The 15,138-nt window shown below is 40.2% G+C and overlaps 1 protein-coding gene across 5 annotated transcripts in view; it reads right to left on the reverse strand.

Moving 5' to 3' along the window:
- LOC123806799 (broad substrate specificity ATP-binding cassette transporter ABCG2) overlaps nucleotides 1-15,138 on the reverse strand; it is a 123,976-nt gene that overhangs the window by 21,903 nt on the left and 86,935 nt on the right. For 4 of the 5 annotated variants that reach the window (XM_045820140.1, XM_045820141.1, XM_045820142.1 and 1 more), the window contains 5 exons: nucleotides 11,217-11,441; nucleotides 4,001-4,060; nucleotides 3,276-3,390; nucleotides 2,525-2,677; nucleotides 873-1,030 (listed from right to left, as the gene is read on the reverse strand). In XM_045820140.1, the coding sequence (XP_045676096.1) occupies nucleotides 873-1,030; nucleotides 2,525-2,677; nucleotides 3,276-3,390; nucleotides 4,001-4,060; nucleotides 11,217-11,422 (692 nt within the window). In that variant the 5' untranslated portion in view covers nucleotides 11,423-11,441. Of the gene's footprint in view, nucleotides 1-872; nucleotides 1,031-2,524; nucleotides 2,678-3,275; nucleotides 3,391-4,000; nucleotides 4,110-11,216; nucleotides 11,442-15,138 lie in introns of those variants that run through there. The other variant, XM_045820143.1, reaches the window with a different exon arrangement.

Raw genomic sequence — 15,138 nt, forward strand, 5'->3', positions numbered from 1 at the left:
CTGTGCCCTTTTCCTCCACAGGACTCCATAGTCCATGTAAATTTGTCTTGTCTCCCATCCATAATGCCGCAGACACTGGAGGCCGGTGTCTGGGTCAGTAGGGCCTAGGGGGCATGCCTTGATTTGGTCAAAAATTGCTGAACACTCAGTGTAGTGTGGGCAGGTATGCTCATAAATCCCATACTGTGATGTGGGCAAACATGTTAAAAGACTTCAAAAAACAAAAAGGATCCAATAAAGAGTAGTATTCTTACAAGGAAAAGAGATCAGGGCACACATACTGAGGGACTATGAAGTGAAGAAACAGGGAAAAGGCAGCTAAATGCCCAGGAGAAAGGCCTCAGAAGGAACAATCCTGACACCACCTTGACCTTGGAAACTGTGAAAAAATGAATTTCTGTTGCTTAAACCACACACTCTGTGGTGTTATGTTAAGCAGCTGAAACAAACTAATTCACTAACCAACTCGCCACTCACCTTCTACACCCTCTGGCCTCCTCAGTTCCAAACACATTAGGCACAGTCAGCTTCAGGGCCACTGGCTGTTCCCTCCAACTGGAACTCTCTTCCCCCAGGAACCCAGGTCTCACTCAAAGCTCAAATGGTACATCACTGAGGTCTTCCCTGACCATCCTACAATGCAATACAGGACCTTCCACCCCACCACATCAGTCTTCCCTATACTCGTATCCTGCTTCATTCTTCTTCAAACACTTATACTTGTCAATTGATGTTCTTCTCCAAAATGAGAAGGAAGAAATGTGTAAGTGTTGTGATCACTGAGGAATGCACTGAGCCAAGATTAATACCTGGCAATATAGCAAGCCACCAGACATTGCATGAATGCAAGAATAAGTTCCCATAGCATTTACCTCTTCAGGAGTGACAGGACAGCATTTGCTGTGCTTGAGTCTAAGCCAGTTGTGGGCTCATCCAGGAACAAGATGGATGGATTGGTAATAAGCTCCATTCCAATACTCGTCCTTTTTCTTTCTCCTCCAGACACACCACGGGTAAACTGAGTTCCAACCTAACACACAAATGGTCTCATTATTAACAATAACAAACACAGCCACTGTTGTTTGTTGAGCTCCTGACATGTGCTAACCCTGTAAGAGGCATTTTATCTCACCTCCTCATTTATTCTGAACAACAAAGAAGTGAGTATCTGGGAGAAGAGGTGGGTCTCTTAAATTAAACTGAGGCTCAGTTTAGAGCTGGTATGTGGCTAAGCCTGATATGACACCCACACTTTAAACAGTTCTGTATGTTCCTCATCATGTCAAATACTTAGTTTTAAGTCAGAAGTTACAACTTAAAGACATGGCTCTGAAATCATGGTCCAAAAAGGGAGATAAAGACAGGAGAGGAATAGGTGAAAGCATCTATAATGTGTTCACCTTCTACACCCTCATCTTCCTCCCCCACCAAAATAAGCCCTGAAGGAAACTCAAGAACTGGGCCTTGGCACCAAAGAAAGCCCACGTTCTCCCATCTAAAAAGAAGTGGTAAATGATAGCAGTTCAGACTTCTTCTTCCAAATAAAATACAGCAAAACACACTTTACATAAAAGACTGTCAGAAAGCATCATATGAAGCAGCCCCCAAGAACACCCCCATTTTCATTACCCCTAAGTAAGGGATGTTGCAGGGGGGTTAAACTAGAGCCGTGGCCATCTGAAAAGCTCATCTTTACCCAAAGCTTCAAATGTCTTCCCAGCCAATCTTTCATGTCTGTTCACAACTCTAAATCATTCACTCACTCATCTCATTTCTTCTTCCTGATCCTACACGACCCACTTGGTGAGCTACTTTGCCTCTCTTGCCCACAGTTGTTATCTATACAACCTAAGGGAGCCCAGCACAAGCCAGTCTGTAAGTAGCATTGGCAGAAGGAAGGGAGGAAACAAAAGAGGGAGGGAGGATGGGAGGGAGGGGTGGGAGACAAAGTGCCATTAGGAAAGCTACAGGAAAACAACGTGGATGCTACACAAATTTAAAAAAACAAACACTAATTTCACTGAGGATAATTTTGGAAGCCAAAGTACAGCAAAATGAGCATATAGAGCAAAAGCCCTGGGATTTTCATTGTTTATGAATTCCAGAAATATACCTCCAAAGCAACAGAGTGAAGTCCCCTGGAAAGACAGGAAGAAAAGCTAAAAGGGAAAAAAGAAAAAGAGAAAGCAAGAAAGTTAGTGAACAGATTTGAATGAGACACCTAGTGTGAGGGAGGGGCACAAGCTGCAACCACATGGAAGGGGCACCTGGCCTTTGCAGAGAACACGTGTTTATGGGAACCCACACTGTCATTCTTCACTTCCAGGATTCAATCGTTTTTCATTTCCTTTTCCTGGTTGGCATTCACCTTTCTATAATGTAACTAGTCACTGTTTTCATCGTTACAGAAAGCAGCCACTTTTGACCACACACATTATGGAAAACTTCTGAATAAGAGTAACGCTGGCCTCACAGGGGAGGTCCTATCAGCTGGTAATGGTACCGCCTGTTCTTTCCGCATTACCTTGGAATCCGCCACTTTGGCCAGACCCAACTCCTGAATGACCACGTTTATCCGTTCATTTTTTTCATGATTGGACATAGTTGATGGAAGGCGAAGAGCTGCTGAGAACTGTAGATTTTCTCTCACTGTCAGAGTTCCCATCACAACATCATCCTTAAGGCAAATGGATTTTAACAAGAATATCAGGATATAAATTAATCCACAAAAATAACGTAGCCAAGGGAACGTTCTGACTAATGATGAACTTATAATTATACAAATTATACAAAGAACTCCATACTTGGATAACTACAAATCTCATGGAATAATTCTTATTCCCTATTTAGACATCTGAATAGAACACAGGTAAGGATGATTACTATTAGCAGGCATTTCCAGAGTGCTTTATACAAGGATTTGACAAAACATCTTCCCATGGTAGGGCAAGGAGAGAGGTGAATGTAGGGAAAAAATAAAATGGCCGTATCTTCTGGGAATATGATAAGTAGAATTGATATCTTCGCCCATAGAAAGGCCATATTCTATAACTAAAAGAGCTATCATTGTCCTTACAAGGATCATATCCTAGATTCTCCCTACCTTTTCATCTAACATTACACTTCATTTTAGGGGAGATTATGAAAATCCAGTATAAGGAAAGTTCTGTCTATGCCCAGTTTATGTATTCATTGGGAAAGACACTAAATTACCAGCCAAGGGACTTGCCAACATAAAATGGTGAAATCTAAAATGCAATTCCACGAACACTTACCTGTACCACATAACCTGAGTTACACTTGAAGTTGGCAGGTCGAGGCGCTCCATTTATCAAAACATCTCCAGATAATCCCTGTGGATCTTTCCTTGCAGCTAAGATATCTAACAACCTATAACAAAACAAACATGTTGTTTTTTTCTCCAACTGAGACTATATCTCTAAGCTACTCTGAATCCAAACTCTGCTCAAGTAAAAAATTAACTGATCACGAAATTCCATGCCTCAACTACAATGACATACTTTAATTCTCAACTTCCTTTTGTTAACTCTACACTATAATAAAGCTCCAAAGCATGAAAACAAAGCTCTGTCGGCAGAGCCAGCACTGGCCTCCCAACCAGCTCCTGAAGCTCTCTGGCCTCTGGGCTTCCAACAGCTAATGTGCTGCTTTAAGTGAGACTCAAGACTTCCCTTATTCCTTTGGCTCCTTCTCCCCACTTTCAATGTCATCCCCGTCCTTTTTCACCATTAGCTGAAATCAATGCTGACAGGTGTATGGCAATCACCTATCATGGCCACTGTCAGTAAAGCTGACCTGATAAGACTTCCTAGTCTTGAGGACAGAACCACAGCTGGCCTAAGTGCACGTGGCCATGGCACCTAGAACAAGACTAGACATGCAGCAAACATTCAACTAACACCTGCCCTCATGAAAGCAATCTTTTAAAGCACATGAAAACTGCAAGGGAAAGCTCCCTGATCCTCTCTGTGATACTCACGAAGATTTGCCTCCACCTGTGGGTCCCAGGATGGCGTTCAGGCCCGGTCTCATGATCCCACTGTCAATGCAGAAAATAGCCAGTTCACTGGTTCAGCTGAAAACTGCTTCTAAAAATGTAGGGTCTGCATTTAAGACACTCAATGAAAGTTGATGAAATGAGACAGAAAACCAGCACAAACCAACTTCTAAAGGAAAAAAGAAACCAACTTGACAATAAATGTCTAGTGTACAAATGATGTCATCACTTTTTAGCCCCTATTTGAAAAATAGCTCAGGTCCCTCTATATTCCTTTCAGCTATTCTCTAAGCCACTTACACTTGTTGGGAAAGGACACACAAACTTGCGAGTTTATGGGAAGTAAAAGATTCTGGTAAAACATCTGTTACAGTAATTTCTCCTTTCACGATGTAGAGTGCACAACATGTCTTGAGTAGTGCTTCTTGATAACTAGTCACCTCTTTTGCTACCTACTCAGGTCCTACATAATTTAGTAGTCAAAGGAGTTCTAGAATCATCAGCATTAATGCTCTCACTGCTCAAACCCAGTCAGACCAAGAAACAATGTAACCGAAGTGAAATTTAGTGGCTGGAAAAAAGCACCTCAGATACTAAAATGAAACCCTCACTAGTTCTTAAACCCTGACAAAATTCTTAATTCACCTGTAAAAGTAAAACACATTCCCTAAAATACATCACATTCTTTCTTCTAAAGGTTCGGATAGACAGGAAAATTGTTGGTTTAGAAGTGGGAGATGCCATGTTCCATTGGGCAAGACATTTAAGGATGTACAGATGTGATGTAGACACTGCATGTTCCAAAGAAATTATGTGGATGTTTGAGGGTAGAGGGTATTCAGACACAGAGCAAGAAGGTATAAAAAATAAGTCACAGTTGACTGTGCTGAGACTGAAGAAGAACACAAAAAAAGTAGTGTGAGTTTTACCATGAAGACAACCAGAAGAATGGTAAGGAGAGCACACTGGACTAAGGGGAATGAATGTCAGGTCCACCGCAGTTGCACAGGCTTGATGACGGAATGGAGGGCTGACGAAGCCCTCTTGGGACCCTGGTGCCTAAGCCACTCTCTGGGGAATTGGTAGGTAAATCCAATTTATTCTCCAGGGAACACAGTATTATTCCAGTGGAAGGTGCAAAGCAGAAGGCTATTTCATTCCCAGATAATGACTATCACTGAGGCAAATTCTATGATACACAACAGTCATGAGTGATCAACCTCACAGTGTAGCTGTGCACAGCACTTCCATCTCGCAGGATATACCATTTACTGCCTATTGTGCTGCAGCTGGCACAGTGTAAAATGCCACTCAGTGGCCATGGGGAAAGGCAACTTCTACTTTGCTCACTAACTGAGGCATCTCTCACTGAAACACTCGACAAATACAATGAGTTACATGAATCAGGCACGAGCTATAAAAGAGAGAAGTATCTTATTCTTTCACTGGCCTTTTCCCCTGATGCAATAAGACATGCTAACGGTTGGGTGAACTTTCAAGGTGCATTTATCTATAGTTCTTAACGTACCTTCTGCAGTAATAGCTACCTAGTAACTGTTTCTAAAATAACCAGAGATAAGTTTGTTGTTCACTGAGACTTCATTGCCAGAAAACCTTTCCAGGTTTTTTAAATACCTACTCAGAAAAAGAGTTACCACCCCTAAAAGATTAACCCAAAAGCGAATGTGAAAAGCTGGTGTAAGGAAAAGAATTCTAAGACAAAGAATTTTACAGGTCCCTGAGCTGGGCTTCCTTTGGCGCTGAACTCTAGCATTAAAGAAAACAGTAATGGATAATCATAACTGCAAGAGTTCCAGTGTGGAGCCGTGGCTAATTCCCCCTCCACTCACTCAACACAGTTATTCAATGTCTACTGTGTGTGTACATGGGTCAGAGCTGAGAATTGAAGTGGTAGACCTCGTGGACTTTGCATTCAAGTCCAGGGATAAGCAAACCAATCACAGGTGATCAAGTTTTCTGTTTTCAAAAAAAATGTGTTATTAGAACACAGACACACACACATTTATGTCTATGGCTGCTTTCCTGCTACAATGATAGAGCTGAGTCATTCAAACACAGATGTGTGGGTCATAACAATGAAAATATTCACTATCAGACTCTTTCCAGAAAATGTTGACCCACTCTACCCTCCCTCAAAACTCATCCACCACCCTTACTCACTGCCTTACAGCATTTACATGCGTGAAAGTCTCCCCACTTTGTTGTCAAACCTTGCCAACAAGAACAATGCCATCTTCTTCAACCCCTACCCCCTGGTGCATGCAGCACATGCTCTATAATGAAAACTAAATACATGAAATAAAAACTAGCTACAGGATTCTTCTCTTGTCTATTACATTCTCATGAACAATGGCAAACCTCATTTAATACTGAGAAGGCAATGTCACCCCCAGAGCCTGGAGCATTGTCTTTCCCCGCCCTGTCCTGAGCACACACACTGGCTTTCCTTTCTCCCTCCCCCACTCCTGGTGCTCCAGTTTAGGGTTAGGGTGGTACATGTCTTCCAGCCCCTCAGTCACAGTAGAACAACACAGTGGAGTCTTCAAGTTGTCTGAATCTTCCATTGGACTAGGAGATCGCTGAGAACCTCTGTCACTAGAATCAGGCGCAATGTCAGGCTCCTAGTAGACATTCAAACTTGGTGAATAAATGAATCCCTACATCTTAATAAATGACAACTACTTATAGGAAAGTCAAATGTTTTCAATAAAAACAAGTATCAAGAAGTACAGAAACCTTATGGAAAATAGGCATAGCCTGACTGGAAAGAACACTTAGTTACACTCCTACATAAATCATGTTCAGATAATATATCAGTCATCTCTTTTAGACTTTCCTTTCTTTCCTTCTTTGTGTGAAGGTGGTGGACGTGCTGGGTGGAGGAGCGGCAGTGGCCAGCACGCAAGGTCACAGGCTGCAAAGGGAGGTGGGGGAAGAGAGGACACAGCTGGAGGGTGGGCAGGCTGCCTATATTAAAGAATAAGAAAATTGATTGGGCAAATCAGTAATAATGTTAGAATAATGAGAGCCAGGTTTTTCACTTTTTGAGGTGTTTTACAAACATGGAAACATAGAAATAATCCTGGAGTATCAGATCAAAATTGGAACTCATGGGTTTTAATCTCCGTACACAAACATAAAAAGGTTTAGAGATGAAAAGGTGTATATGTGTATGCGTACGTATGTTCCCTGCATCTGTCCCCTGAGCAGGCCTAGGAGCTCTGACATCCCAACAGCCAGAACATTCCAAACACCCAGATCTTGCTTTGTAAACACAACACCCCACAAAAATGAACATCAGCTCATTCCAGGTCTGAGGCAGGGTGAGCACACAGTGAGTCTGGATCCTCTGCTGTGCCAACAAAATACCCAAGAAATGAAAGGATGAGTTGAATAAAATAACAAACCTCCCTTGAAAGGTCTCCCAGTGACCAAATCAGGAACAATAGGAGTATCAAAATAAATATTGGTAATAATGCATTAGTATTGAGTGCTACTGGATAAAATGTGAATCTATGAGTCTATGCTGATATAAATAAATGAATGAAAGTGATAAATGAAGCTTTTTCCTCTTAGTAGAACGCAAACCAGTCTATAGAAAAAAGAGCAATGAAAACAGAAATCACATTTTGGTAACGATCACAATGACATTTATTCCTGATTCAGGCAGGAGACCTCAATGGGGGCTGAAGTAGGTGGGTTCCTGTGTTATGAAAAATAAGGTTTGGAGTGATTTCAGGGTAACTCCCCTCATAATACTTATTAATTACAAAAAGAGAAATGGTGACACTGTGGTGAAGGCTGGGAGTCACCAGCATGACGGGGTAATGAAGATGAACATCACCTAGGGTGAGACGGGAAAGGACCTGGTTGGATGAGACAGGAGGCACGATGTGATGATCAGTCTACTACGTGAAGAGCATGGTGACCAACGGCCACCTAGCACCCACCACTGCACCTGTTATGAGGCTTTGCATCCCCTGGGCTGCTTCCAGACAATGACTGAGTGGTTATAGAGCAGAGGGTCCTTGTTTATGAAAAATACACACTGGATGAATTAGGAATAATAGAGCACAGTATGGACAGCTCTGAAATGGTCCAGAAAAATGCTAATGACAACGAGTTCTCTAAAGAGCTAAAATAACTGGCAAATGCAATGAAATGTTTCCAGGTTTCCCACTTGGGAAATCTGGATTAAAAGATTCTGTTTCCACAAGTTTGAAATTATTTCAAAATATATTATTAACTTAAGAAATCTCCAGACAGATAAACAAATTTCCCTGAAGATTATAGAATATCCACATATCTACTGAAATAGACCATTTTTTCCATAGATCTTCAGTGTTAGTGAGGAAAAGCTGAAGTGCTAGGTATGGGCACAAACTAAGCATAACTGAGTGATTTTTCATAAGATAGTAAAATCTGACCCTTTTGAATTCTCATAATCAGACTTTATCTTCTTCCCCTCACAAGGACATCAGGTTCTAACTACTTAGTTCTATAAATGAGACTATGAAATGTCCAGAGGAAAAACAAAAATCAAGATATTCATGGGCTTTTGTGGAATATAATTATGGATAACCTTTCTCATTGAAGCCTAAACCAGAAATATGAATAAGCAAGACAATGCTGGTGCCCTATAAGACATCCTGGGGTAAACATGTAGAAAGGTGTATAAATGTCTAACCATGTTGTCCACCTAAAACTAATATAACAGCATATGCCAAATCAATTAAAAGCATAAAAATTATTTTTAAATGATTTGGTAGTTTTCATGAACACAGGAATGTACAAAAAGATGAACTCATCTATTGCTGGAATGCATACCACTAAAACATAAGAATATTATGAAGCCTTGAGCATATGATAACTTTAGTATATTGAGTTACTCATCAACTAGTTTTAAAACATAAGCAAGAAAAATGTACATTTGCCCCGTATGCATGTTAAATCCATTCCCTCTGCACATATTCAAATTGTTACCTTCCACTTAGCATACAGCCTGAAGTGACCAATATTTTCTTGATGATATGTTTCACAAAACCTTGTCAGCTTTCAAAAAGGTCAGTCAAATTCACTAGGCATTTAGCAAAAGATAAATTTTGTATTTACCATTTCTCTCTTTATTTTCCTAGTCAGTGTTTCTTAACCAATACGAGAGAAATAAGGAAGTAGGTATGACAGACAGTATGTGTTGCAACATAAGAAAGTTCCATCTAATTCTACAGAGCCCCTGATCTCACCACAGTCCAATCCTCTTAGGTACCAGTCATTTCTTCCCTACCCACATGCTTCTAATTTCCTAGCCTTCTGTGAGCAGTTGGCTACTACTAACATAAGAGACCACAGTCCCATAAAATGTACCAAGAAAACATGAGAAACATCTGATTGAATATAGGTTAGAGACAATATCTGGTGAGAGCATTTATAACCACCCTTCCAGTCTCAGAGAGTTAGAAAAAGTGCTTGTTTTCTCTAGGAATGAGGCAGGAGATAGTCAGGAAGGAAACTCCAGAGGCCCCGCAGGGCTGAGGTAAAAAACATCTATACATTAGCCCTAGCTAGCATAGATCAGTGGATTGAGCACGGGCTGCGAACCAAAGTGTCGCAGGTTTGATTCCCAGCTAGGGTACATGCCTGGGTTGCAGGCCATAACCCCCAGCAACCGCACATTGATGTTTCTCTCTCTTTCTCTCTATCTCCCTTCCTTCCCTCTCTAAAAATAAATAAATAAAGTCTTTTTTAAAAAAAGAAAACATCTATACATGACAAAGACCCCCTAAGACCGGTTGTTCCTGTTTTCTGGGATAACTCTGAATCATGGAATGTGCCTGCGCACTACCCCTGATTCATTATAATATCATTATAATGAAATAACATTGTGGGACTTCCTTCTCCAGTAGCCAATCAAGAAAATCATGGGAAACCACACATGCGCAGTAGCTTTGAAATCCAACTCCTTGTACCTGTGCAGGAAAAGCCTGCCAAAGACTAGCCAGGGAGCTTCTGCCCTATAAGAATAGAATCCCCCCAGCCCACGTGTTCCTTCTCTCCTCAGAGTTGGCCCACTCCCATGTCCTGTGGGGTGTACTATTGCTTAATAAATCTTCCCTCTTTCTTTGTGCTATAAACTTTGTGTGTTCGGTTCAATTCTTTGTCCTCGATCACTAAGAACCTGGTTACCTGTGCCCACCTGTGACAGGAGGGGTTACTTCTCCTATCAAACAAACCAACTAAACAAAACACATAAGCCATGGTGTCTGAGCAAACCTAGATGCACTCCCCCCTCCACAGTGAGGGAGAATCAGGCTCAGTTTTCTAGATATCAGGAAAACATGAACAGTCCTAATGACCAGCATCTGGTGAAAGAATAGAGAGATGTGGTTCAAGTAAGTTCTGTTTTCATTTCCTTCCTTACTCTACAGCCCACTCCACCACCGTGTGATGAATTTGTTGTTCAAGAAAGAAAATGATAATCATAGTTTTGCATTCATTTGGGTCCTAAATTCTATCATTGGGTTTTTGGTGCATAAACTTAAGCTTACACTAAAGTTTTCTTGTATTTAATTTGTTTCTGTCTGCCTGTATGTGAGGAAAAGCATTAGATAAATTGTTATAGGTGATAAATGAGTATATAAACTCACCACTCATTTGAAACAAGTCTATTTGAAAACCAAAGTACTCCTACAGTATATTACCATTTCAACCTCCTGACTCTTGCTTCTAGAACATAAAGTGCAGAAGTACCTAAAGTGTCTGGCTCATAACACACAGGACAGATCCTTTATTTCACAGATTAGAAAACTGAAGCTCAGAGATTACAACTGTATTCCCACAATCAGGAAGTTGTAAATCACACAGCCAGGCCTCTCCACTAAACCACAGGGCTTACCCAGCAAAAGCTAAATGACACATCAGTGATTCGGATTCTCAAACAAAAGGTGATGCACATGGTACAACCACTTTAAAAACAGTCTGGCCATCCTTTTACAAATTAAGCTTATATCTAACATGTGATCCAACCATTTCACTCCCAGCTGAGACAAAAGAAATGAAAGTATGTGTCTGAACAGACACGTACACAAATGTTCTCAGTGCCTTCACTTGTAAAATAGGCAAAACCTGTTAAGTTCACTGCATATCATTAGAGCTGTTTAAACAAAATTCATGAACGTACTTGACATTTGTCAGTATTTCTTTCTCAGTTGTTTTCCTTCCAAGCAGAAAGCCACTCTTCACTTTTACTCGATAGCAGATGTTATGAAAACTTAACACAGCCCCGTCAGTGAACGTCTTCAGGTCGTTGGGGGTCGTCATCCTGGGGTGGCCGCTGGTGTTTGTTTGTGACATCGGGATAAAAACTTGGTCATTCCTGGAAGACATCTGGAGAGCTTCTGCCCTTCTGTAGAGGGTAAAGCAACAGTGAGTTGATCGTCCAGAAAATGAGATTGTACACAAGAGCTAGTGGAACACTTAAAACAAGAGTGTTTTTATAAACATCCAGTTATAAAACTAAAGTCTTGGGGATCTAATATACAGCCTGGTAAGTATAATGCAATACTGTATGATATACTTGAAAGTTGCCTATAGTGGATCTTAAAAGTTCTGATCACAAGAAGGAAAAAAACCTGTAACTGTGTGGTGGTGGATGTTAACTAGACTCATTGTGGGGATCATTTCACAATATATACAATTATTGAATCTTTATGTTGTACACCTGAAACTAATATTATACATCAATTAAAAATCAGTAGCCCTGGCTGGTGTGGCTCAGTGGGTTGATCGCCGGTCTGTGAACCACAGTGTCACCATTTCAATTCCCCGTCAGGGCACATGCCTGGGCTGTGGGCCAGGTCCCCATTACAGGGCGTTCGAGAGGCAACCACACATTGATGTTTCTCTCCCTCTTTCTCCTTTCCTTCCTCTCTCTCCAAAAATAAATAAATAAAGTCTTTAAAAAATTTAAGAAAAACAGTAAAAAGAATAGAGATCTAAATCTTTTTAAAAGAATGTAAAATACCTCACTAGCCATTTTTATATTGATTACACATTAAGTAAAAATATTTTGTATATATTGGATTCAATAAGATATATTATTAACATTAAAAGAGAACAATCCACTTCAAACTTCCCTGCAATAAACAGTTCCATTTCCAATGAAAAACCCATATCACAGTGATAAAAAAAAAAAATAACCTTGGAGGTCCTATCACAGAGGCAGACACAACTCTGAATACATAAACTCCAATTAGATATCAATTAAATACCAACTAGTAGAATATTAAAATTACTCAAAACTCATGAAACAGAAAAAGGATGAATGAGTGTTAAACTTGTCTAGCTTGGAAAGCATATTATGATATGATTCAAGATCAGGGACAGACTACATGATCACCACCCCCTATTATTGTTTTTGATATTTTGGGGATAATTTTGGAGTTTATGACACAGGTATCATCAAAAATGTCTTAGCCAGGTAGTTAGGGACAAGAGAAATTTCTCTGAATTTGTAGGTCCAGGCTTTCTATCACTGTTTTTCATGCTACTTCAATCAGCTATGAAGGTAAACTTTAAAAGGGTTTGAGATGACATAATCACTTATTTACTGGGAGAATTTATTTAAATTCTATGTTTAGAATTAAGCATAAAATTATTAAAAAATGAAACCAATATTTATGCAGTTATAGAGCTTAAAATGAAACCTGAATATTAAATTAATAAATGAAGTTTAAAATGTTTCATTAAAGAAGTTACAAAAAGTCCTTTAAAAGATTTTACTAGGGTAAGAAATTTAGTTAACAGCTTGTGAATAGGTTTAAAACATAAAATTAACATAGTTTTAATTTTTAAAAATCAAAGTAATCTGTGAAGAGGTATCTCTCTTGTTATGATGGAGTAGCTGTTCAAAAGCAATTATCCAACTTACGGCCAAGATAGAGGAGTAGGGAGATACTGTGCCTTCTTGAACAACCAAAAGAAGGACAACAAAAATTTTAAAATAAAAAACGACCAGAACTGTCAGAAAATCAAACTGTATGGAAGTCCAACAACCATGGAGTTAAAAAGAAACATTCATCCAGACCTGTAGGAGGGGCAAAGCCAGGCTACTAGGCAGAGAGTATTCGTGGCAAGGCAACAGCTGGTGGAGCAAGCAGTCCCACATTTGCATGTGGATAAACTGGGAGGAACAACTGGGAGCCAGAGAAGCTGTGCAACCCAGGGTCCCTGCATGGGGAAATAAAGCCTCAAAACCTCTGACTGAAAAAACCTGTGGAGGTTACAGTGGCAGGAGAAACTCCCAGCCTCACAGGAGAGTTAGTTGGAGAGGAGTCTAGGACCCAGCCTCACAGGGTCCTAGAATGTATACAAAACCACGCACCTTGGAATCAGCACCAGAAGGGCCCAATTTGCTGGTGGGTAGTGGCAGAAGTGACTGAAAGCCACCAGAGAGCTGAACAAGCAGCACTGTTCCCTTTTGGACCCATCCCCCACATACAGGGCCACAATGCACTGATGTGGGTCACCCTTTTCCTGGTGAATACCCAAGGCTCCACCTCTTACTACAAAACAGGCCAACGGAGAAAAAAAAAGTGGCCCAAATGAAATAACACATCAAAGCTTCAGAAAAAATACAACTAAGCAACGAAGAGATAGCTGACCTATCAGATGCACAGTTCAAAACACTGGCAATCAGGATGCTCACAGAAATGGTTGAGTATGATCCCAAAATAGAGGAAAAAGTGTAGGCTATGCAAAGTGAAATAAAGCAAAACGTACAGGGAACCAACAGTAATGGGAAAGAAACCAGAACTTAAATCAATGGTTTGGAGCAGAAAGAAGAAATAAACATTCAACCAGAATAGAACAAAGAAACAAGAATTGAAAAAAAAAAAATAAGGAGAGGCTTACAAACCTCTGGGACAACTTTAAGCATTCCAACATCCAAATCATAGGGGTGTCAGAAAAAAAAAGAGGAAGAACAAGAAATTGAAAACTTATTTGAAAACATAATGAAGGAGAATTTCCCCAATCTGGCAAAGGAAATAGACTTTCAGGAAGTCCAGGAAGCTCAGAGGGTCCCAAAGAAGTTGCACTCAAGGGAAGCATACACCAAGGCACATTAGAATTACATTACCCAAGATTAAAGATACGGAGAGAATCTTTAAAGCAGCAAGAGAAAAGGAGACAGTTACCTATAAAGGAGATCCCATAAGACTGTCAGCTGATTTCTCAAAAGAAACCTTGCAGGAAAGAAGGGGCTGGAAAGAAGCATTTGAAGTCATGAAACACAAGGACCTAATCCAAGATTGCTCTATCCAGCAAAGCTATCTTTTAGAATGGAAGGGCAAATAAAGTGCTTCCCAGATAAGGTCAAGTTAAAGGAGTTCATCATCACCAAGCCCTTATTTGATGAAATGTTAAAGGGACTTATCTAGGAAAAAGAAGATAAAAAGTATGAACAGTAAAATGAGAACAAACTCACGACTATCAACAACCAAACATAAAAAAAAAATTGTAACAGGAACAGAATCACAGAAATTGAGATCACATGGAGGGTTATTAGTGGGAAGGAGGGAGAACAGGGGAAAAGGTATAGGGAATAAGAAGCATAAAAGGTAGGTACAAAATAGACAGGGGGAGGTAAAGAATAGTATGATATGGGAAATGGAGAAATCAAAGAACTTATATGTATGACCCATGGACATGAACTAAAGTAGGGGAATGCTTGTGGGAGGGGCTGTGCAGGGAAGAGGGGAATAAAGTGGAGAAAAAAATGGGATAACTGTAATAGAAAAATCAACAAAACATATTTTTTTAAAAAAAGAAAGAAAGAAAAGCCTGTAACATTTCAGTAAAACAGAGTCAGGGATTGCCCACTCTCATTTCTTAGAAAGTGTACTTTCCTTAATAAATTTCCCACTTGCTTTGCCTTACAATATCTGTGTGGTCAGTCCAATTCTTTGTTCACCACCACCAACAGCCTTGACCCCATCTCCATCTCAACATAATAGTCTTTCTCAGATGGACAGCAGGGCCTTAGTAATTCATGAGTTATGAATCAAATCATTACACAGGTATAACTGACACACACCACCCTA

This window comes from Phyllostomus hastatus, unplaced genomic scaffold (genome assembly GCF_019186645.2).
Source record: "Phyllostomus hastatus isolate PE091 unplaced genomic scaffold, TTU_PhHast_1.1 phas_scaffold_39, whole genome shotgun sequence".
In the NCBI taxonomy this organism is placed as follows: domain Eukaryota; kingdom Metazoa; phylum Chordata; class Mammalia; order Chiroptera; family Phyllostomidae; genus Phyllostomus; species Phyllostomus hastatus.